The sequence below is a fragment of the Linepithema humile genome, chromosome 4 (assembly GCF_040581485.1).
Source record: "Linepithema humile isolate Giens D197 chromosome 4, Lhum_UNIL_v1.0, whole genome shotgun sequence".
Taxonomy (NCBI): domain Eukaryota; kingdom Metazoa; phylum Arthropoda; class Insecta; order Hymenoptera; family Formicidae; genus Linepithema; species Linepithema humile.
In genome coordinates, this window is record NC_090131.1 from 5,942,061 (window position 1) to 5,965,049 (window position 22,989).

Here is a 22,989-nt window from a genome sequence, read left to right on the forward strand (position 1 = left end):
CACTTTAGAATGAGATTCGCGAACAATAGTCTTCGTATGCCTTATCGTAATGAGCTGCATAAGAGCGCGGTTGCAAAGATGTCTACAAGAAAGGGCGGCAACTCGTCGTCCGCGGGATAATTGATTAGGCATTTAATTGGATGGAATAGCAAAACCAGACACGGTGCCATGTCGCACAGGAGCTCGGCAAAGTGCAAGACGAGGCCGGGGAAGTCCATTTTCTTGTACGTCGCCGAGAACCTGAATTATGGCGTCATCAGTTAGAAATAATGAGGTAACCTCGGGGAGAAGCCAGCCACGGAAGACACGTCGGCAAAAGTCGTCGGGAGATAACTTATTATTTTGCAATAGATTTTTGGCCTCTGACCTCCTTTCTCGCGCTCCCGACCTTCTCGCCTCCTCCGCAGATTCTTTCGCGCAACCTTTTTATATTAATATAAAATCTACCCAGAAATATATATCTTTTCAAGAATTTAAGATCTTTTTGGAATATAATTTCGTGCAAACGTATTTAAAAAAAGAGCTCGCAAAAATTGAAGCCAAATTCATCATCATAAAAAAATATTCAATCTTTTAAAATTATTTTAGAATCTTCTTGTTTGAAACAATATAACTTTAAATAGCAAAATTGTGAGATTAATTACGAAAAATAAGTTATGTTAATAAATACACAACTTGGATGCAATAAAAAATGATAAAATGAGAAATTTCTTATCGCAACGCGATAATTCCTGTCGACGTACGGCCTTCCTAAAATTTAAACAATCCCATGCCGATCGTTAATCTCACTCCGAAAAGTCCTTGTCGCTGTTTCCTCCCGAATTCATTAAGACATCGGCGGCGACCCTCCTCGTCGATGACAGAGAGAAATGAACGCGAGCAGGCGGCGCGACGACTTTCCTTCGACGCGTAAGAGAAGAATCAATGGCGCATAACTCATTATTTTGCGATAGATTTCCACCCCTTCGATCGCTCCTGGGAATAATTCGTCCGCCCCCACTCCCTTCGTCTTTTTTCGTCCGCCCGAGTTCTTTTTTTGCTCGCTTGGTACCATCGTCTCCGAACTTGGATCAATGGGAGCGACGGAGAGAGAGAGAGAGAGAGAGAGAGAAACCGGAAGAGGACTCATGGTAGTTCCGCGAGATCTCTCGAACGCGCACAAAGGCCGCCCTTCTTTCGACGAAACTCAAAGTTCGGGGAGTGGATCATCTTCCATCCTCGCGCCCCCTGAGACTTTCCCTCCGCCAGTTCCGGAAAGCCGTCCTCGCCGGGTCCGAACAATCGGCGTTGCGCATTCTGCCGGCTGCCGTAGAATTCGCTCCCACTTTGTTCCCACAGGAACTGCAGAATTCACGAGCGACGACGGGGCGAACGGCGCGGTGTAAGAAGCGCGTGGCGCCAAATCTTCTTAAAGTTCATCGACTTCGCGGCGCGGCGATGTCTCACGATTAATGCCCCACCGACAACTCCCTTTTTCAGGTTCATGGGGAGACGGCGATGGTCGGGCGAACTCGCGGGGAAATAATCGAGTTTCGCGGAGGAGGATGCTTAAGTTAAGAGCGCGGAATAGTCGCGCGGGATCTCCTGATGTAAACGACGTCTGGCTCTCGCGGAGTGTTTATGAGATTGCCGAAACTCGCTAAATCCGTTTTCCATGCGGACTGCAATTTCGCGATTACGCCGTCGGAAATTCGGGAACTATGAAAAATGGATTTAGTTGTCTAATGCGCGAATTTGCAGACGTTGTAGACGTGGCGCGGAACTTGGTCGACGCTTCGCGAAACTGCGATTGAAAACCTCAAGTGGAAACGGACACCTTTGATCGGACAAAATTCCCGTTGAAACATTATCAAGGTGGAATCAAGCTATCGCGTGGAACAGAAATCCAGACGGTCGGGAATTTAGCCGAGACGTGAAAGACCCGAGAAGCCGGTGGCAACATTGTCCGGTAATTAACGCGAATTAAGCGGCCGCCGAGCAGAGTAGCCCGGCGTGCACGGCTCACATTCGAGTGAGATTCAAAAAGCTTCCGCCGGCTCTCTCGCCCTTTCTCGCGGACTTAACCAACAATCCGGTCTGTTTATACGGTGGTTATGTCGATTTGTGCGCCGCGCACAGTCTCCTACACAGTTTCTGCGATCGAGTTTATCGAAACGTGCGGCTTCAATTATGGCGCACGGCCACGAAGGTACGCCCGGGAATTGGCAATTCCAGCGCGCGACGTAAGAGAACGCGCTCGTTACAGCTTCGATTATAGCCGGGCGCTGGGTATACACACACAATTCGCCGGTTTCGCAAAGGATTGTTCGTGCGAAGAAACGTACTGTGGTATCGACGGGCCGTTAGCGGCGGGCTTTAGTGTGCGTCGGAGATAGAAGTAGCTCGTAAAGGCCGTTCCGCCGAAATCTACTCGATCACTTGTTGCAATAAAATTACGACGGTCGGGGCAAGTAACGCCGATGTACAGACCGCCTCGACGAGAACTTACAACGTTTTTAAATTATTTATCACCCAAGTTTTCAGTAAAAATATATTATAAATTATCAATCAATCAATAATCTTTCCAATCATTATCTTTAAGCGTATTTTAATATCAATTATGAAAATTCAGCCGCCTGTAATTTTTAAACAAATTTGGATAAAATAATAATCGTAACTGGAACTCGGAAATTCGTTTTACGAAATCGCCATATTGTAACAGATGGGAGAACGGCGAGGAAGACCGGATAGAAATTGACTGGAGGGAATTAGATTTCACTCGAAACGTGAGTTTCTATAGTGAGATTATGGTATCTGTCGTATCTGCGACTGCTACCACATCGTGCCGTATTGTGAAACGATCTATAGACGTTTTCGCAGGCGAATTGGCCGCACAAACTGGCCCGGAAGAAAGAGCGAAGAACAAGGGGAACGCGGGGTGAACCAGAGGGTAGGATAGAACGATTGGAGATAGAACGACTGGAGTGAGCTCCGGCTGAGCCAAAGACGTACGTTCGACTTCAAGAGACGTCGCCGGGGCGCGCGGTTCGTTCTATTGTTTAATTTAAGTGCCAAAGTTTTAACCAGGTTAAACGGCGTATAAATTCACGAGGTTCCCTGACGGTCTCCCACGACTTTGTCGTACCGACGGGGGTTGGCTGGTCGGTCGGCTGGCGCCGGCTATGAAACGGCCCGAGACCGCGTTTAAATAGCGCGGGACCAGGTGTGACGTCAGTGCGGTTTCCGTCGCACGAAGCCCAGTTTCGTTTCGTTCCCAACAAATCGAGAGTCAGTCCTGAATTTCTCTCTCTCGCAAAAAGCTTAACGATTCGCATACGTGATCCGACAGAACGTATCCTCTCCTTCATTTTATCATCCTTTTTTTCTAGTAGAATCTCTTATATTCCACCGCATCTTTTTATTTTAAATAAAATTCAGAAAATCCTCTCCGCGTCGCATATTTGCCGTCGCGTGTGATTTGTCGGCGGTTTCACGCCGCTTGTTTCAATGAAAGAAGCGCGGCGCCGACACGGTTAACAGCGCGGCAAGAGGCGAGAGGATACTTGAGAGAACTCTCTTTAGCGCGCCTAGGGAGGGAGCCGTTTGCTGCAGGGTAGGCAAACAATGAAGAGTCCCGTCCGCGGCTCGTTTCAAAGCGCGGCAGAATGCATCCCGGCGGTGACGGTAACTCGCGCGCAGCTCGTGAGAACGCAGCTACCGGTAGCGCCGGTGAAAAAGATTGACTCCACGACGAGGACGGGAGTGAAAGGAGCAATGGAAACGAGACCGTTGTGGGGTGAGAAGAGGACGACTACGGCAGGGCAAACGATACCGCCGCACCGCGTTTAAACCTTTTCACGTGCATTTCCGCGGAAGACACTTTGTGGTCCGTCTGCGCTTGGCGAAGTCGAAGAATGCGCACTTTTCTCTCGCTTTCTTTTTTTTTCTAAAACCGAGAGGAAACAGGAACAAGAAGCGAAATAGGTGTCACATCTACGACTTCCGCGGATGCGATGGGTGAACGAGTAGCTGGTCGCGCTAGATAACGCGAGCAAATATAAACGCGGATGGAGTCGCGACGAAATAAGTGAAGTGTGGAAAAGAATAATAAGACAAAGTTAAAACAAAAAAAAAAGGGGGAAGAATGGAAAAAATTCTACTGCTAAATTCCGCAATTCGCAATCGCGAATTATTACGAAATAGCGAGCGATCCGTCTTCCGGAAGTTTCACATTAATCGCACGAAATATTTTACATTTATCAGGTTACGTCTGTTGAAGCAATAAAGATTGCAAAAGATATGGGCACGTTTATTTTACGCCACGAATGCAACGAAGCGCGATAGAAAGAGTCAACATCGAGAGATACGGACAGCGCAGTAATATCATCGTCGCGAGCCAGTTCTGGTCGCTTGCATCTGGTACAAAGAGTTATTGTCGCGATCGCGCCGTATTTATTGTATCCTTTCGCGGGCAATATCGTCGCTCGAGAATTTTCGGTCAGCGTCTCGCATGGGAGAAAACGGGCGAAATACGTCGAGCGCGGCTCGTATCCGTCTGCGAAACCCTGTATCCAGCGTGATCCGAGAGGGAGAGGCATTGTCACGGTAGCCGAGCATTTTTCATGTTCGCGTTTCCCAGGAATAACGCCCCGAGACCGCGAGACCACGCCAGCACCGCGGTGCATGTTCCGTGGAAAATGGAGGGAACGCATTGAACATGATACTGAAAGAAGTGACCATATAACGCTTCGGCACCGAGATAAAAATATCTCAATGTTAAACAGTATACAGATCAACAAAATTGGAGAAAATGATATATAGAAAAAAAATAATGACAATTTGCATTAATAAAATCAACGGGAAAACATGTACAGCAAAACATTGCTAAATTATTAACGGGATGTCGAGAAAATATCTACTATTCTCAAAATATTTTTCCACGTATCATGAATCCAATAAAATGCGTATGATGCGAAAAATGAGTTATGAATGGCGAGAAAATTGTTCAAAATATTGTCGTAATATGTATCAAGTAAAAATTTTGTCACGTGTTGTTTTTATACAAATCGAATAAATGCTTGAGCAAACAACATTAACGATCATCATCGCCACTCATACATGTTTTCCATATAACTTTTTACTTTATCCACTCTATGAAGTTCGAATTATAGAGTTGCGTCCCGAGAGCAAAAAGATATCAATGAGAATATAAATGGAGATGTAAATCGAGCAGCGTTGCAAGAGTTCTTCCATTCTACATTGAAAGTTCATACTTCTTCTATATCGAAAGTTCACAGAGACTTTTCGTTCATGCATTTATAAACGGCTTTCCACCCCTCAATATATTCTTCAATACGCTCATATTGCATGCATGAGTCACTTGTACATGCAGATGGGCGAAAATTCAAAATAACGAATATGGTCGTGAGAATAGTATTATAATGTCTGTAATAAAAACAAAGAAAAACGAATAATAATACAAAATTTACATATATTTCGCGTTATTTTCTAAAATTGTTCTATTCGGGTGTTTATTCTGTTGAAAAATTATTAAAAGTCACGACCATCATCGAGTTAAGCGCTCCTCGAGTGAACGGGTGGTGCGATGAATAAATGTTTTCTTAATGGAAAATTAGCGTTTGCTGAGGCTCTTCCGGACATCCTCACTGATGGAGCGGAAATCAGCGTTAAATAGGTGGCCTCGTAATTAATGGCTTTATTATCGAATCAACGAACTCAGCTAGTGAAAAATGGACAGCGGGAAAGTGGAGCAGCTCTCGCTGGTGAATTCCAAATCCATTACTATCACGCGACAGCTCGGGGAATACTTTCACGGTAACCAACCTGATTTTATCCTTGCTTTTCGAAAGGTGTCTCGCGCAAGATGAATCATACCTGACATTCTAATTTTAACTTCGTTTTGATGTTCCAAAATAAAACGTCGGTCTTAATCAGATGCAAATTCTTAGCGAGTTAGTATTTCAATTTGACGCCAGCTACTGCACATGACTTTTATGAGAACTAGAAAAATGTAACTTTACACACATAGGTTTGTTCCAAATTATGAAAATATGTCACAATCAAAATGATAGCTCTTTTGTTTCGTCTCAAAATAAGAACTGCGAATAAATGCGAAATTCTAACGAGCATATCACGAAAGCTGAAATAAAAGCTATAAAATTATGCAAAAGGAAAATTGCTGTTACATTTAACATTAAACAAAATCATGTATTTATTCTGCATGTGAGCCGAGTTACATTGTGCGTAATTATGAAATTTCATTAACATTTACTACATTTACTTTTTTTCACTACGCTCACCATTTATACTCACCATTTATACACTACTCTGTTTTATTCGAAATATATAATGTGCGCACCCGGATTCACGTTATTAAAATAATTACCATTCCATTATAATTTTATTCTGATCTGATTTAATTATAAAACGCACAGTTCTTTATACAACGCCGTTGAAAAGCAAGTTTGAGAGTAAATTAATTGCAATGCGCATAATAGTGCGTGATATATAATTACATAAAATCAACAATCAAATGTAATCAAAGTAAACAATGCATTATGGCTGTAACGAGTGGACGCGTTTTAGAATCGTTAATATCAATGAGATCTCTCTCATTACCTATCTGCCACGCAAAAACCCGAGCAATTTAATCATCCCGTCGGGGGACATCCAGTATGTGCCCCGTTTGACTAACGAGCGCCCATCAGACAACTCTTTCGTCTTCATTTGAAGTGGACGTGCACATGGGACGAGACCGAACTTCGAGATTTACTTCTTCGTCCTCTTTTTTTTGTGATCATACTCGAACGCGAGATAATATTAATGCTCGATGTTGTCGCGTTAAATTATAATATGTGACAAATAAAAAAACTGCGATAAATAATTCAAAAAAATTTTATCGCAAATATTCCGCTATTAGAATTTAATGCAACGATTGCGTAAACATCTTGTATGCAATATAAAAATAATGTATAATATTGATAGACACTTTTTATAATTAATTTTCCATGGATAAAATATTGATGAAATATTTTTCGGAAAAAATTTGATAGATTTTTTTTTAATTATAAAATTGTTAATTACTTTCTTTCACGAGATTCTAGTTTCGAACATTTGTGTGTCCCCGGGGATGCAACAGATGCCTGCGAAATACGGCGCTATTTTGCGGACTGAAAGATTGGATACATTACCCTGTGTTTGTCGACATGCACTGGTCTCAAGTGACGATCAAAGAGCAACTTGTCCGGCTCGATGTTGATGGGACTCTGCCGCCTGCCTTTGCTGCAGAGGGACCACTGCGGATTTATCAGGCCCCAAAACGAAGGTCCTGCAAGAAAAAAATTTAACATGTTAATAAAAGAAAGCTCAACAATTAATGCTCAAAGTTGTGAATAATATGTAAAAGTTGTAAAAATTCTATAAAAGGAACGATCATAATTAGACTATGATAATTATAGATGATTCCAACGGATAGCAAATCTCTTTGGAAAAGTTGTAAAAAAAGAAGCCTACAAGAATGTTGAATGCATTATTTTATATGAAAATTTTGTATCGTATCTCCGAGGCGGTAGAAATTCGGTCGCGAACTCCCAAGGGACAGGATTCTTATTTTCTATGTTTGAGTATGAATCGTGTCACGTGTCAACCGCTCAGAAATCTGAAATTTTTATAATTCCAACTTTTCCGGCTGGTCGCGCCGGCCGGTCCCGTCTCTTGTCCGGTCCGCGTCAAGTTTCGCTCGGTAAAAGGGATTTTGAACTCGTTTCGCCAGGTTCGTACGCCAGGGACCGACGCAACTCCCCGTCTCTCCTCCAATACTTTCGTCTTAGAGACCCACAGACGTTCGCGTTTTCCGGCACTCCTCTGAGAAATTTAACTTTCTTCACGTCGCCCGCGAGAGGATCGATACCGCGAGAAAGCCCGGCTTAACGAATCCTTCGTCACAAATCTGAGCTTGCGAAACAGCGCAGGCGAATCGCATCTTATATTTTCGGTTTCAAAGACACTTAAAATTCATATATAAAAGTCCTCTATTAAATACAATTACATACACGTCAAAATTGACGCCCGTAAAAGTTTTTGCTTTCACTCGTATTTACTCATGTGTGTCTGTGTGTGTGTGTGTGTGTGTGCTTATGTCCGTCCAACGGCTCTTGATTTATTACTCTATACACTACAACTCCAACAAAAGTTATAAGTCATCCTGTTAATCCACTCGTCTCTCTCGCGAGGAGGATAACAAACAGTCTTTCCCGAAATTTTTTCGCCTTGCGCAAAGCTTCTCCCGCCGTTTCCCACACCATTCTCTTTTTTGCAAAACTGCCGCCCTATAACAATTCTCGCGGGACAACGGCTGTGAGTCGTATTACAAGGGTGGACAATAAATTATTAGTCGTATAAACAACTCGCATAACCGACATGCCGGACATGTCGGTGCGGGAATCTGACAGTATGACGACACGTGAGAGACGCACACACTGATACGACCCGAAATATACGAGTATTATTTGCGTGCAGAATGTTTTAAACATATAAATCTGTGCCGTTTAAAAGTGCTTCGATTAATTTATTTACAAAAGAAAAATGGCATATAAATCGATCAAATTACGGTCAATCGAGATAATCGTAGCATTAAAATAAATATGACACTGCAACATTTTTCATATTGATAAAACTAATAGCCGCAGGCATTGATAAAATAATAATAAATAAATAAAATCATTTGGCAATATTAAACATTTCGGAAATTTTTACATTTTATCGCGATCAAAAATTTCATGTATTTTTTTTTTTATTTATTAATATAAAACAAAATGCGATACAAAAGCTGTTCAATATATTTTTGATATAATTGAAAGAAAACAAATAAATACAAAATTATTTTGTTACTTTTTAATTTAATCCCTCTTTAACTCATTACATCTAGTAATGAATTTTTCTAAACCTTCATAAAAAATACAGCTTAACTCACTTGTATCTCTAAATATGGCCTGTCGCAGCATTACTAAAAATATAGTGAACGCCCCTCGTATCATAATTATAAAACTTATCACGCAGCAGCACAATCATCCTGATGAGCCCCGTCTTCTCTCACAAAAACGTATACTTTGTAGTGCATATCAGATGAGAATTAAACATGAAAATGCACAAATAAATTTCAGAGCACCGCGAGCAGTGCGCTCAGTGAAACAGGTGTGCGCTACGTTCTGAGCTCGTGTGTTAACGCTGAAGATTTGCCGAAAGATATGAGAGATGACACGTAATGACATCCCGACACGCGAGCATAATCAAAACTTACGCCGCCGATAAACATGCGTATCGGCCTGAACGGCATACTCAACTCGAATTTTGTGTCGCGCACGCGCGCGTGTGTGACAGCAACGACACTTCGACACTTTACTGTCATAATAGCGACGCAATTGGCCCCGTTGCAATTAGCATTTCCACGCCAGAGCGAGCATTGCTTTTTTCTCATCTCTGCTTCCGTCCGTCATGTTAGCTGTCTGTGCATGACACGCGTGATTCACTTCATCGAAGGGAACTTGGTTAATTAAAGGATTATAAGGCAAGTCAGGTGTTTTCCCGGCGCAAAATATGTAATTATTGAAATTTGCAAAAAAAAATATAAGTAGGTCGATTCTAATACTTGTTGAAAGTGCAACGCGTTCCCCGAGTGCTCACTTCCTCTTTATTTCAATGTAAAATCACTAAACTCGCGCACCATAAATCTCAATCGGCCCCGACGGCGTGAAAAATGGGTTGATATGACGCGGAGTGGTATTATTTTTTGATTTATTTTCTGATCAAGTTGTTACACATTCCGCGCTACATTCTTTATAACTTTCGCGAAGCACGTGAAGCGAACACGCTCGATGGAGGACCGCGCGCTTGATTTCTTAACGCGCGGAAGCCGCTATTGCGCGAACCCGCAACACATACCCCGCCGCGTTCCCGCTTTTCTCCGTGGGTGGAATTTATGTCGAGTGGGAGGGAAAGGAGAAGAAGGAGAATGGCATGCCATCGCGTTCGCCACGCAAGAGTTTATTAAACGACGCACGCGCGGCGAATGCATATGTGTGCATAAACGTTTTCCTTTTTTCATTCCGCTCGATTCGTCGCGCAACATTTTCGCGTCGCGGTACGCCCGATTTCGCCCCACGCCGCAATCTTCGTCATATTTCTTCGTTATCGTACACGGCGCGGCCGCGAGATATACATACCTTGTGTGTATCTACTTATCAGCGTTACACGGACCCGCGATTTATTCGATTAAAGTCCTCAAACACAAGCCCGTCCGCCCGCCCGCCCGCCCGCTGATTATGCGTGCGGGCACGCAACTGCGCCCGAACTATCCCGTCGCAATTTAGATCCTGTATCTCTTCTTGCTTAATAGCGTGCTCGGAAAACATAAAATCATTCGTGATCTACGCTGTGCAACGAATATACGCGGCGGAAAATAAAAATGTTTACGAGTCGCATAATATTATTAGTCATTTTACGTAGCCGTATAGCGCCGTGATATTTTTCAGCGTTTGAACTCATGAATTTATTAACAGAGTCGTTTCTTTTATATCGCGCGAGAGCGGTGTTTAGTATCGCGGTGAAATTATTACTTTTCTACAACAACAACATTCGGAATGAAGACAAACCGCTTTAGAAGGGAATTATTCCGCGGAAGAGCACACCGCTGCGAGATATATTACATTAGTCTTATTGCACTCCGTGTTCGGCGCGATATATTACGCGTGACAGCGAATTATTAGCTCGTGGAAAGCATCGTACGTTCTATGTACGTACCGGACGTGTAATCTAGTATTGGATTATAGTTACATGGGCAGCGTTTAAATCGATTCGCACCAGTGGACGATCGGACCTAAACCACATCGGACCGTATTCTATTAAATTAAGCCCATTGTTCTTCTCGCGAACATAGCTACGTTGTATCGGCCCGAGAACAGACCAATTTAAAGCCACGGGATCCAATTAGAGTCGATCACACACATTCAATCGTATTGTTTTACCGGTCCAGCTAAGATTATTCAATATTTTACACATATATGTATAACGACGGGAAAAAGAGATCGGTCCAATAAATTTTAACATAATTTATGGACAGCTAGAAAAGCTGTCCATGTCTTGATGTTATTTATGCTTTCTTTAAAAGAAATATAGATAAATTCTAGAATCAGTGAAGAAATAGATTTCGGGTTAATTTAGTAAATAATGTAATGCATTTGATATATTCGTCGTAACATATAGTTTCTTGCACAAATAGCATAATTTTCCGATGATTAATATAATGTTTTTACGTCATAAATTATCCGGTCAAGTAAAATTCTTCAAGTAAAAAATATATATATATAACTTGAAGTTTAGGCTCGCAAATTTCAAAACGATGGAATAGCAGGAGAACCTCAAGCCAAAGAAGATTGTAATTCTTGATATTTTTTATTGAAACCAATGTTTTAATTAAGCAACATACGTTTCGGCTGATCATTCAGCCATCATCAGTGCTACCTTTACAAAACTGAATAATAAAAATAAAGTTAATAAAAAATTTTTTATTAACTTGACCTCAATTATATTAAATAAATCACTAAGATATAATTATTCAGTTTTGTAAAGGTAGCACTGATGATGGCTAAATGATCAGCCGAAACGTATGTTGCTTAATTAAAACATTGGTTTCAAAATTTTTTATTAACTTGACCTCAATTATATTAAATAAATCACTAAGATATAATTATTCAGTTTTGTAAAGGTAGCACTGATGATGGCTGAATGATCAGCCGAAACGTATGCTGCTTAATTAAAACATTGGTTTCAATAAAAAATATCAAGAATTACAATCTTCTTTGGCTTGATATATATAATATATATATATTAATATACGATAATATTATATACGAAAGAAAATTATATACCAAAGGAAATTTCATCATTGCATCACCGCCGTCAGATTACAGGATTTTACTTAGAAATACAGATTAGAATTTTATATTCGTCCATGAATTTGCCTGACGATAATTTAATGATGACGACATAAGATTGCAGCGAAGACCTCTATCTCGGAGACGCATCCGACCGCGTTAAACCGCAGGGTATCGCGACTCGGGTCTCCTCATCGCGATTTCATCGAGTTTTACTTTCGCGCATAATTGCATAATTACCTCCTCGACCGTCATTAAGAAGCAGCTCGCTGACGCCGGTGCAACGGATAAGGGGTTGCCGGCGCTCCCGAGGCGAGCCAGGGGCAGATAATGAAATAACGGTGGGCAGATGGAATGATTACTTTCTTATCACCCGAAGGCAGGTAGGCTATTATAGCATTCATCACGTGGAACCTGAGGAGGCGAGCACAACGACGGCGAGGCGAAAACGAACGCCCGGCCGGCGGGGCGAGGATCAAGGGAGGTATGAAGGCACAGGCGCTCCTGTGGTACCGGTATATAACCGGAGCTGCGAAGGCGGTCCTGGGCGCGGGGGTGTAACAACCCCATTATTGAAACTTCAAGCGCGGAGCAATCATTCTGCAATTAGCAAAAGTGATTAAGTGTGGAAGGCAACGCAGCCCGGTCGCCTCTCCGCGTTTCTTCTCCCCTTCGGCCCTCGAGCACGGCAACCCGCATCGTCGGATCCTCACTTAAGCGGCATTTTCCGACCCTCCGGCACGAGGTCACCCTTCCCCTCAGCCCCCGATCCCCGCCATACGGCGTCATCACGCGGCCGTAGCCCTTAAACACCTGTTTTAATTATATACCTGTCCTAATGAGAGGCGGAAAAAAATAAGAGAGCCGGCAATGCCCCGTCTCTATCCTCGTTAACCGACTTAATTATAGGCTAACAAGCGGCAGGAATAATTGTCCGGGAATTTTTTGTCCTCGTCGCCGCTCCATCTTGGCCCGATTTTCTTTTTCCGCCGAGTCGAGTCGCTTCTTCCCTCGCCGTCAGATTTCCGCCGATAAGAAGCAGCACGCTGCTCAAGAACGCCAGCGAGATTAATCAAGGGTGGATTAGCCCCCTGTGGGATGGGTCGCTTCGATAAAAACAATTAATCGACGGCTGGAGTGTTTGAAAAATGCCGGGATCGGATCGGCTTTGGGCTGCGTTTTAATGATTTCCGCAGGCGCGGCAAGATCGAATAATCGCAATGGAGGTCTTCGTATTAGAGAAGACGGGAGAGAGAGAATTTTACAAATTTCTGATAATAAATCTGCGATGAAAATAAACGAAAAGCTAGTAACAGTGCGATACTAATGCGTGAAATATAAATCAATCGAATCCCTTATATTCCTATATAAAATCGCGCTTTAAACTTTTAAAAATGTTTAAACACAATATTGTCAATGGTATTTTCATTGAATGCCGTTTGTGATAACTCACAGCGCTATTTAATAAAAACCTGTATTAAAAATAATCGCTAAAAATAATAAAAAAATAAAATAAATATTTTCCGCACAGATCAAAGATTAAATAAATTGAACTAACATAAGTAAAGCGTTGCAATACCGATACAAACAATTAAAATATCACGAATAAAATGCGACAACTAATGTATAATTATTCCAATTTAACAGATTATATTGTGACACACTGAAAGGCATAACGCAATGACCGAAGCGTTTATATCAATAAACAAAATGAAAAATTAAAGAGTGCTTGCTAAAACCTAGCATTAACCTTGTAACCTATTTATTCTACATGTTAGTTTTGTAAATATTTATTCTACATGTTAATTTTGTAAATAAATTTTTCGGCTAGCATACTTTCTTCGGTTTCGAAAAATTGATGTAGTATTACGCAAATTTTATGATGAAAAAGCCTCTGAATATAACAAGTAATGTAATTAATTAATGCAATGTAATTACTTTGTAGCAATATGTAACGCAATACAATTACTGTATACAGTTAATGCATACAATTACTGCACAGTGCTGGGTATTAACTCACTTCAAAATAAAACAGCTCTCTCTGTTTCGCGGCACGAAACGTATTATGGAAAATTGTATAAAACAATTTTTGAATAGCGGGCTCACAACATTGTAAAACTCGCGTGGCGAACATAAACGAGGCGGGAAAGAGCCGCGTGTTTCATTGCGACATTTAAATTTCGCGAAAAATCGCGATGTATAAACTCGCGTCCCGCTTAGTACAACGAGGGTAGTAACAAGCGGCGGGTACAGCGCGTAAGATCTGAAAACCAAATGCTTGTAAAAACTGTGTTAATGGCGCGCCTCAGAGAGAGAGAAAGAAAGAGAGAAAAGTTGAGAGAAAGTAGGAAGCGCTTATTTGCATGGTATTCATTAGCATATATATTTACGCGTCAGCAAAGACCCCCGGCTGTTACTGAATGTATAGCGGACTACTATTCTGATAAATACGTTGTATGTTCGCACTTCCACTCCGGGAACGTGATGTGAACGTCGATTCGCTTCCGCGCTTAAGAATACCACCTGTTCTACTTTAAAAAGTTTCAATAAAGACAAAACTTCGACAATAATTAGAATCAGCGTATGTCTAGAGAATTCTATTATATCTCTCCACGATTAAATCTTTGTAATTATTAAAGAGCCAATTTGCGAACCGCGGCACAAAAAGATTAACTATTAAATATGCGAAAACAATTTTTTGCGACAAAGAAGATAAATCTAACTAAATTTAAGTATAATAATTTAATTTATCTAATTGAAATTATCTTGAGAGATAAAAAGCCGTAAATATTATAAATGTTATAAGTCAAGTCTATTTTAATTAATGCGCCAAAATAAAGATGGTTCATAAATTATAACAAATTAGCATTTGAAGTAAGAAAACATTAAAAACAAGTGAATATTATTTTCAAATATTTGCTTTTGGCGAAAAAGTTCACGATAAATTATGTCACTGATTATTTTCTTGCGACGTTTAAATTGTCATTGTCATGAAAACTGTCGCGGGTTCTACACAACACGATTTGGCGATCTAGCAGAAAGCCACAGCAAACTCGACCAAATAAACGAGCCGATTGACTTCCGCGAGAAGTTTACGTAAGAATTCCGTTAAATCGCGGGCGTAACATGGGTTTTCAATCTGACTCGTCGATGCTTACACTACCGCGGCAAAGTGAAAAAGAACTCAACGGCGAAAACAGTGAAAATTCTTCCGGCACGCTGTAAAAAATATATTGTGGAGGGCTGGCTGGCTGGCTAGCTGCTAGTGGGTTCTCGATTCTCTTCGGGAAAACTCTCGTTTCCAGTGAACGGGAGGAAGATTTATCGACTCCTGTGAGAACATGAAAAGTGTCGCGACCGACCATCGGGCGCCGCCGAGTTTTGCCACGAAGACGGCAAAGGTCGTCGATATAAGGAATATAATGGCATAGGAGGTCCTTCATAAGTTGTGAAAGTCTTAGAAGAACGTTCGATTTTATTTTCTTCGGAGCCGCCAACTCCCCTTTGAGATCGTTAAGAAGTTATCTGTACGGGGACAGTCAAAAGAGGAGAGATAAGTATTATTAGTAATAAAAACAGAGTAAAACTTCACTCAAATGGAAAAAGTTTTTTTAAAGGTCTCAGCGATTAAATAATTTAATCAAACTGAGAGAAGATTAATGTGCATCGAGGAGAATTAAATTAATTGAAAGAAGGGTGTCGGAAGAATTATAAGACGTTAATTGCAACGTATATAAAATAATCTAATAAAGAGTCGTGAGAAAAAGTTTTTCATAAACTTTGGCCGTTATATGTTTTAATTATAAATTCAAATTTCGAAAAATGAAAGCTTGAAATATAGCCCACGAAGGTGCAAGATTTCCTAGAAAAAGGAATTTATTTTCGGACGTGCTTTCGGCAATAGAAACTTTATCGGCTTGCAACAATGCGTTTCGACGAGATTTATTCCCGTTTAGGATTCCTCCAGGACGGAAGTTTGCATAAAAGCCGGAAAGAATTAGTCCCTTATTCTTCCTGCCGGCCGCTACCTTTGACCCACGCCACACGATTTTTTCTCACGAACGATAAGAGGGCATTCGCACCGGCCGTTGCAATCCGCTCGAACAAAATGGTCTCGAGATACGTCTCTGATAAAAATAAATCACGGCCGCTAATATCTTTCTTTAAAAAAGTCGAATATAATATTGATCGCGGAACTGACGACTACTTACATTTCCGATGAAATACTCGACATTCCACGGAATATTATTCTTGAACCGCGACATATATTTTTACGTCAGAAGCATGAAATAGGTATTGGCGAATACAGCTTGTTCAGCTTTATGATTAAAGACGCTTTTAAAAGCAGATCGTCATTAAAACGACACTCTTTAAAATGATATCCATCATGATTAATGAAGGGGGAACTGCGAGGATCAAATATTAAGAATTCACGACTTATTGTCCGAGGATTATGACATCATCTCCGAGGTCTTCGCTCGAGCTTCGATGCCGTTGAAGCTGTCGCATCATTTCCAAATTAATTGCCGTTGTATAATTAATCAATGTCACATCTCTTATGAATCGAATCGAACCACTATAATGATAACACCGTCGAAGATGAAACATCTCGTGCCGGAGAAAAGTACAGCACGAGAAGTTATATTTCAACGTTTTACCTTAACAATATTTAATTATCGACCGAATCGATCACGAGATGTCAATTATGAATAAAACGTTTCTTAAAAAAAGATTAAATTAATTAGATAAAAAAGATTGAATTAATTATTTTTGTTCATGCAACTAATCATTTTTTATGGAAAAGGATTTATATAACAAATAGATACAAATTCTCATCTTAATTAAATTATGGATATTCTTTCTGTGATTATCTTTCATGTAAAAAGACACTTAAAAAAAATTCATTAAATGATAATATATGTTTTCCATTAACAAATTACATAAACTTCTCATTTGAAGCATTAAATTCAACACTCTGTAATTAAAATAAAATTAATATCCAAGTTCTTTAATAAATTAAAGGAATTCGTGACTATATTATAATAACACACCTCCGGCAGTTCTATTAATCAAATTACGATACTCGTAATCAAGCGCGTCATGTTCATCTGCCACGATTCCAACGAGAAGCCATAATCAGAGAAGTGGATGCGAAATGGAGAAGCAACGGGCGACTGTTCATTAGCATGTGGATATTCCGTGTCCGAAAAAATACCTGTTCACGCCCGTGCGGCAGCTCGTGGACAATAGCTTCGCAGCCGGCGGGACGAGCACGGATAGGTTGATTGGGGAACAGCGAAATGTATTCATGTATGCATATGAATTCAGTCCTCTCGCGGTAGGCCGAGGCGTCGGCGGCGCCTAGATACGCCGATGTCTGCGGACTAAAGCCCGACCGTTGAAAAACATCTTAATTGGACTTCGCGCCCTACCGGTTCGTCATCCCCAACCCACTCGTCCTAAGCCGCTTCTACCGCGCCAAGTCCTCTCTCTATCTCGCCGCGATGCTAATGCACAGGGTGTCCCAGATTAGTACACGCATTCTTTCATCGACCCGAGGTGAATTTTTTCCTCGTAAAAATGTCCGTGCGAAGGATACAAGCACTTAAAAAACTTGAAAAGTTTTATAATCATTTTTTATCTAATTTTAAGTAAAGATTGCTTCGATAGAATTTTAGATCAATTGTAAAAATATTCAAAATGCTAAAAAAAAAAAAAAAAAAAAAAAAAATCGCGTTCTGGCGAAAGAAATATACTTTCAGTTGATAAAAAAATCCACGAGTTTTGCATATGTGCGAAAGTTGGTCCACCCTGTAGACGTATAACTCTCCTCTTTAACTCTAATTCCGCCGCTCGCCCTAAAATTGGAGCTCGTCGATAACCGGAGAGAGAGAGAGAGAGCCGCAACCAGCTTGGGAAAGAACAAATATTTTTCCAAAGACGGGAAAGAGCGATACCGATGGTTTTCCTCCGCGCGCTGCGGAACAGCGGAACGGTGGCGTGCCGCAGGTAAATTTGTAGTCGAAGGGATGCGCGCAAGGTGCGTGAAGTCGCGGGTCGATGAAGGGAACTGACGTTGAAAAGTGGCGGACTACGGAGAGATATCACGGCTGAAGTTAACGACGTCGGGACACGTCAACTGACTGTTAAAGCTTTTCACTTGCTACCTTTCCTTCCCCCCCTCTACCCCTGCTCTTTCTTTGTTGCTCTTTTCGACTTAAGCTCGAGATCTTGCGTTTTCCTGCTGTCGCTCCGCGCTAACAATATCAATCGGTGTCATCTAACTGTTATGATATGATACATATTGCATTTTTACCACGTGATGTGACCAAAAACTTATTTCTGCGTATATGTATTAGTAAAAAAATTTTTTTGGTGTCTCCAAAAACACGAAACCAAGCGATTAATATAAATAGACACTTGTGCATTTAAAATATCGCGATTGTTTAACCTGAAAGCTTTTGGAATTTATTTCTTTTCCTTTTATATCGATGTGTTCTATTAAATTTACATAATATTTACCTTTCAACTTCTAAGATCTGTTAGCATTGACGTATTTCGATTCATTCGCTTCACAACAACAGGAAGTGCAAAATCGTATGAAGTGGTTGCTTTAATTCCACCAGCGCTGAATCCATTAAAACCGAATATTGCGTGTTTACAAGCGGTATAACTTGTATGAAATCAGCAGGCTAAACGCCGACTGCTTTCGTAGTTTCGCCCGGATAATAAACGACACACGTGCGACGTAAACAAACGCTTCCAGCCTGATAACTGGATTTCGACGCTAAATGCGCCGCGAGGATACGATGCGGAGATCAGGAAAGTTAATTGTCGATGCATAACGCAGCCGCGCCGTTAGTCTCGCGTGTGTGCGTCGCACTTTTTGCAGCCGGCAACTGTTTCGCATTCCGAACTTCGCTCGTTAAAAGGGCTCAGAAGGATTTTAGGGTGATAACGTAAAACGGATATAATGCCGCGTGTCGTAATAATGTAATGCTGTTTTAACGTCACGTCCAGCGCAAACGACATCCTCGCGCGCGTGTCGCTCACACACATCGGACAATTCACATACGTAACAATTACATTTAATTTCAATATCACACCGTAGCGTATTATCTCATATACAAGCGTACACTCGACATTTGGCGTTTCATCGTAATGGCAACCGGTTTAACGTTCGCGTGGGGACACGGAGAGAAAACAAGTTTAGTCTGGAGAATAAAAAATGCACCGGGCACGTGGCAAATGAATTAAATTTTACATCGTTCGCGAAATTTACGGCGCGTAAATCCCGGCACGATTAAAGTATTTGAAATATCCGCGTGAAATATTTTGTCACGGCGCGACGTGATATTAAAAAGCCACGTTATTGATTTTAAAAGCTACCGTGGGCATCGCCCGTTTTCGACATCCGCGTAAATTTGTAAGCGCAATTTGCCTCGATGCTTTGAATTATCATGCAGAAATAGCTTAATCGAATATCATTTGTGTGCGAATTTTACAAAGGAAATAGTCCAAAATTGAATACTACCAGCGAATTATTGATAATACAGATAAACAATAAAACATAATGTTCGGTCAATTTTAACGGGAAAAAACGTTAAAGTTGTATTCCATGCAAAATTCATTGCCGTAAAATAAACATAAGAGGTGAGATAAATATAGGATTGTAATTGTCTTCCCATTATTTTTAAAGTCAGAACTCATTTATATTTCACTTAAGCTAATGGACCACTTGTAGTCCAGGGGGACTACGAGCTTATCCAAAATGCATCGAGCTAAAATACGAGCGCGAGTTTCCCTCATCGGCACACAACTGCTACGGCAGATCAGGTGTTCGAGGTGCTTGAAAATTTCATCAGCTTTCGCAGTCGCGCAACCCATCATTACGAGTAATCCTTTAAAAAAAAATCGAATTAGCTTGAAAATCTTAACGCGAGTACGCCATAAAATTTATCAGTTAACACGATCGAGTATTACTATTTTCGAAAATGGAACTCTAAGTAAATTAATTACGCCGATAATTGACAAATAATTTTCTATTTCATTCGTGTATGAGGCTGAAAACGTATAATGTTCTAATGATAAAGAGAAAATTATTGCCCTTCGCAGAATTGCGCCCAAAATAGGTTGTACAGGATGATAGAGTCATTTTGCCGCCAATATAAATTGTAATTTGCATATTGAATTTGCAAATGAACTTCGATACGTCTGCAGTTTTCCAATTCGCGGTAAAACAGAATGAATTGCCACTCTTCCGCCGTTACGAATATAATAGCATTTACAGTTTCGGGTAATTCGTCATCGCGCGCGTGAGAATTTGCGGCCCCGCGTCCATATTTACGCTAATCAACGCGGCAAAGTGGCGCGTAAATATAGCCGCGTATAGCGCTTCGGCGAGAGGTAACAATCTCGTCGCGTTACGCGTGTCAGTGCGATAGATTCTCTCTTCAAACAAGATAAAAGAATACACCTGTATGCGGGGAACGAATACAATTAGTGACATTCGCGCACCGCTCGTGCAACCGGCGTAATTCGCGACGCCAACAACGAACAAACAGCTCCGACGAAGCTTGACACGTTGCACGCGCGATAACGATATCGCCAGACTCGCATTCGCGTTACCGCCTGCCGCCACCGCCGCCGTCGAACATACCGATTTGCCGCACGCGGCCACAGTCGCAATTGTAAATTCGTTAATTAACTAAGGCAATTGCTTCTGTAACCCGGTAATGCGGGTTCAATCCTGAACAACGCGGAACATGTATGATACGGAGGTGAAAAACGGCCACGAGCGCCGCTCGAACACGATTGATCATAAGTGAACAGTTTTTGTAACAATCGCGAAGAAAATATATTAATCTGCATTTGCGCACTATTTCTAATCTAACATGATTTGAAATATTAATTTTTAAATATTATATATTATTAAAGTATTAGAATGTCTGAATATTTATATACAAAAATTTAACGGAGAAAGTAGTCCACATTTTGTCAACAAAATAATTCTGTAAAAAAAAAATTCTTTTCTCACAACTGATTTTCGAAATAAACTTAAACTAACAACACTCACGCGATCGATTTCGAAATACCCGCTTCTCCCGTCTAAGATTACCCGACTAATTCGCGTTTACAGATATACGAGAACGAGTCGGCGCGAGCTTCCATTCTTCGTATAAGTTTAATCGAAGCTTTTACGCCGAGCATCGTGTGAATAACGCAGCTGTCTGCCTGTTTTGTATCTTCGTCGGACGACGACGACGACTTCATTACGACGCGAGCGCACGCGGAGGTGGGCGCGCGAACGGGCGCGATCGATCGATCGAAATTTCGCCGGTTAACTTGCAGACACGGCGGATTTATTAGTTTGCATCTGTGCCAGTAGGACATATTTATTTATTACTTGCCGATATCGGCTAGTTTCCTACACGGTTCGCAATTTACGATCGCGTACGTACGCGTGGATTTATGCGCGTGATTGCAAAGCTCGTAGTAAAAGGACATTTAGTTACAGCCGGCAATCTCATCGACGAGAAAAAAAGAGCAGACTCCCGAGTGCGAACACTCTTTTTTTTTCCCTCTTATTCGAGCGTAATTTTATTGCTCGTATCAGTAATATTGCAAGTAATTCCTTAAAAAACGTGATAGCCGGAGGCTTCATTTGAATATACGTGCCGCTATACGAACGCAGAGAGAACTTTGCAATCAACGGTATAACGCCTGTCGCGTGACCGCTCGTTCGCGAACGCCTTTTCTTTCTCCGCGAGCGTAATTCCATCACTGATACTATTATTGCTTCTCAGACGTAAGTGTACTAAAGACATTTATTACGCTTGCCGCGGAATGTATTGCGATGTATCGCGAGATGTGCTAATTGATACTCAACGGGAAAGTTCTTCGCGACATTTCTCGCATATCTTTTACGATTACTTAGATAAATCTCCGTTATTTTCATGTTGAATTTACGTCTCGCATAGACAATTTACACTTTTTCTTGATTCGCGGCAAATATCAAAATGTTACGATTGACAATTAGAGTCGGAGAAGTGTTTACCGGCAATACTGGTAATGAATCAATGTACCCGTAATTACGTCGTGCACTCTATCTACGTCAGTTACAAAATCAATCACGCGATCACTCGTTCGGCCTCTCGCCCATTTACGCTCGGATCGATCGCAAGTAACTGGCCTAAATTCAGGCGGCGTCGATTCATGAAATTCTAAAACAAAGTCAAATCTTACGAGTTTCCCGACCTTTCGATTGTAAACGTCATAATTTTTACGCTCGCGTAAAGTGCACTTTACTGTGATTTTCACGAGCTACCGTTGTCTCTCTCGTTGTTGTTATTTCATCGGCAAGTATCGGAATTTCACGCAGGCGGGGCATCGACCATTGGACTATACAAGTGCTAACGCGTTTTGATTTCAATCTAATTCAACTCCGCCGACTGGCGCGCTGCCAATCTCTCGCAGAAACGGAAAGAACATTCACTTCTTAAGAGCTAAATAAGCTCGGCATATATCGTTACGTATTGAGTTGTTCGCGGCGGTAACATTATCCGCGTTAAACTTTGCAGGATTGTCGGTGCTTCGAGTGGCGTTGGATGAAAATAGCGCAATGTAAATATTTTATTAAAAGAAATTATTACGCAGCAATCACGATGAAATCTGTTATCAGTGAAAGCGAGCGCGGTTATTCTCCCTTTTAATTAGAACTCCTCCGTACATATAGAGCGAGGGCGGAACACGAAGATAGACGCAACCACGTCCGATAAACAGACACGTACTGCATAACGAAAGTGCAAGAGCGCGAAGCCCCGCTTGTTTGAGGTTCATGCGTTGCGCACTCGCTCTCGCTCCCTCGCCGGGAGCACACATCGCTATACGTAATATATGCACGCACTCGAGCCAACCAGCCAGCCAGCCAGCCGGCGAATAGACCGGACCGGACTCTGGTACAGCGGAGTGGAGCGGAGTCGGTTTTCCGGAAACATATTCTATGCATACATGCATGTTCAACACCTGCGAAGCAGCGGCGGCATCGTCCGGCCGCCGG

The 22,989-nt window shown here is 41.5% G+C and overlaps 1 protein-coding gene across 5 annotated transcripts in view; it reads right to left on the reverse strand.

Annotated features, from left to right (window-relative positions):
* Positions 1-22,989, reverse strand: part of CARPA (Carbonic anhydrase-related protein A) — a 136,511-nt gene that overhangs the window by 35,599 nt on the left and 77,923 nt on the right. For all 5 annotated transcript variants that reach the window (XR_001100730.2, XM_012366521.2, XM_012366522.2 and 2 more), the window contains one exon: positions 7,191-7,327. Coding sequence is in view for 4 of the 5 variants with exons in the window: in XM_012366521.2 (XP_012221944.1) it covers positions 7,191-7,327 (137 nt within the window). In the remaining variant the exon portion in view is untranslated. The remainder of the gene's footprint in view (positions 1-7,190; positions 7,328-22,989) is intronic.